Source organism: Cebus imitator, unplaced genomic scaffold, assembly GCF_001604975.1.
Source record: "Cebus imitator isolate Cc_AM_T3 unplaced genomic scaffold, Cebus_imitator-1.0 Scaffold464, whole genome shotgun sequence".
Classification (NCBI taxonomy): Eukaryota; Metazoa; Chordata; class Mammalia; order Primates; family Cebidae; genus Cebus; species Cebus imitator.
This window is the reverse complement of record NW_016107779.1, coordinates 1,100,846-1,103,185: the sequence shown is the minus strand read 5'-3', so window position 1 is coordinate 1,103,185 and position 2,340 is coordinate 1,100,846. Positions and strand designations below refer to the sequence as shown.

Sequence of the window (2,340 nt, the reverse complement as noted above, 5' to 3'; positions counted from 1 at the left end):
TTTTTTGAGACGGAGTCTTGCTCTGTCACCCAGCCTGGAGTGCAGTGGCGCGATCTTGGCTCACTGCAACTTCTGCCTCCCAGATTCACGATTCTCCCGCCTCAGCCTCCTGAGTAGCTGGGACTACAGGTGCACACCACCACACCCAGCTAATTTTTTGTATTTTTAGTAGAGATGGGGTTTCACCATGTTAGCCAGGATGGTTCGATCTCCTGACCTCATGATACACCAGCCTCAGACTTCCAAAGTTCTGGGATTACAGGCCTGAGCCACCGCACCCAGCCTTCATAGCATTTTTTACCTAAAATTACCTTATTTAGAGCAGTGACTTGCTTTATTTATTTATTTTGAGATGGAGTTCTGCTCTGTCACTCAGGCTAAGGTGCAGTGGCATGATCTCAGCTCACTGCAGTCTCCGCCTTCCAGGTCTCAGCCTCCTGAGTAGCCGGGATTACAGGCACCTGCCACAACGCCCAGCTAATTTTTGTATTTTTAGTAGAGATGGGGTTTCATCATGTTGGTCAGGCTGGTCTCGAACCCTTGACCTTAGGTGATGTGTCCACCTCAGCCTCCTAAAGTGCTGGGATGACAGGTGTGAGCCACCATGCCCAGCCTTAGAGCAGTGACTTTAATCTCTTATTCACCAGTGCATGCCAGTGCCAAAAGCAATGCCTGGCATGTAACTGGTGCTCAAAATTACTTGCAGAATGAAGGAAGAAAGGCGTGCCTGCAGCATCCCTGGCCCCGTGCTGCATGCTTGGGGCTTCTCAGTGGCAGCAGTGGCTCCACGTGGCATGGCCGGCAGTGGCCCTGTGGCCCTGCACCCACCCCCAGACCCCGAGGCGCAGCCCGTTGGCGGCAAGGTACCTTCGTAGGCCTCCTCTGTGTACTCGGCGTTGATGAGCCTGCCCAGCATGTCGTTCTCTTCGGCAAAGGCAAGCAGGATCCGCACAATCTCCTTGGTGTTGGGGTTGATGTTTAACAAGGCCTTCATCAGGCAGGTCTTCCCCGTGTCTGAGGCCGTCAGCTTGTGCATGAGGAAGTCTGTGGGCAGGGATGCAGCTACAGGGGGAGCCCAGCTGCCCTGGGCCCTCACAGCCCCGAGGAGGTGGGACTGCAGCTGCAGACCTCCAGACCCCACTCCCAGACCTCACACTGCGGCTCTCCTCCTCCCTCTCCAGCTGTTCCTCTGCCATCTCCTTTGCGGGTTCCTTGCTCTCTGTGGCCCATGGGAGCCTCCTCTAAGGCCTGTTCCTCTGTGCCCACTGTATGGCTTCCCGCTGTGCACTCCCACCCTGGAATCTCTGTCTCCAGCCTGCCCACTCCATCCCTGTGGCCTGCAAATAAAGCTCATGGCCTCCCCATCAACTTCAGACTGCCCTGGTCCTGGAGACAGCCAGGGCTCCAGCATCCACCAAGCCACCCAAGTCTGAACGGCACCGTGCTGGACTCCCCCCGCCCTCCCCAGGTCCTGAGTCCTGCCAATGCCGATGCCTGGGGAGCCCCTCAGAACCCTTCCCCTTCTCAAGCCCTGCTTCGGGGTCCCAGCCCCGCCTGGACGGTGGCCTTCTCCAGCCTTACCCCCACCTTCCACGCAGCGGTCAGACCACGATCTCACCTGCGCAAACCCTTCTGTGGCTCCCCGTCCCCCTCAGAGTCAAGTGCAGAGTCCCTATCCAGCATGTAGGGCTCCCCACACTCCAGCCCCACAGGTTCCTGAGGGGAGGGGAAGGTGGGCACCCGAAGCCAAGCAGGGACCCAGCCCTGTACCCTCCGCCAGGCTCAGACACTGACCAGGCACGTCGTGGTCGCGGCGCCGCCTGCAAAGCTCCTGCAGCTCTGCCAGCAGCTCCAGCAGCTCGTCCACGCAGCCCTCGGACACCGCTGCGAAGATGCGCTTCTTCAGCCGCCGCTTCCGCCTCCTCTGCTCTTCCCTCGCCAGGTGTGCACTGAAGCCAGACAGTGTTTCCAGCTCGCCACACGCGTCCTCTCCACCTCAGCCCCTCCTTTTCCCCGCCAGAGCTGCCCACAGGGCGCCGCGCCCGCCCCACGCCTGTCACGATGCCCGCAACCCACTCGGCTCCGTGCACACCCATCAGGCGCCCCTCATAATGCATAGGCAATCACACTTTGTCAAAATATCCGTATTTGGATGCATGCAGCAATGGTTGGGAAGGACACATGCCTCACTGTTAATAGACATTGCCTTAAAAATGTGAGATTGCATATTTTGTGTTGTTTGAACTTTTTTATTATTATTATACTTTAAGTTCTGGGGTACATGTGCAGAACATGCAGGTTTATTACACAGGCATGCATGTGCCATGGTGGTTTGCTGCA

At 57.4% G+C, this 2,340-nt stretch overlaps 1 protein-coding gene across 2 annotated transcripts in view; it reads right to left on the bottom strand.

Annotated features, from left to right (window-relative positions):
• TRPV3 (transient receptor potential cation channel subfamily V member 3) overlaps positions 1–2,340 on the bottom strand; it is a 39,653-nt gene that overhangs the window by 26,609 nt on the left and 10,704 nt on the right. For both annotated transcript variants that reach the window (XM_017512212.2, XM_037732693.1), the window contains exons 4-5: positions 1,795–1,949; positions 868–1,044 (exon numbers count right to left, since the gene is read on the bottom strand). In XM_017512212.2, the coding sequence (XP_017367701.2) occupies positions 868–1,044; positions 1,795–1,949 (332 nt within the window). The remainder of the gene's footprint in view (positions 1–867; positions 1,045–1,794; positions 1,950–2,340) is intronic.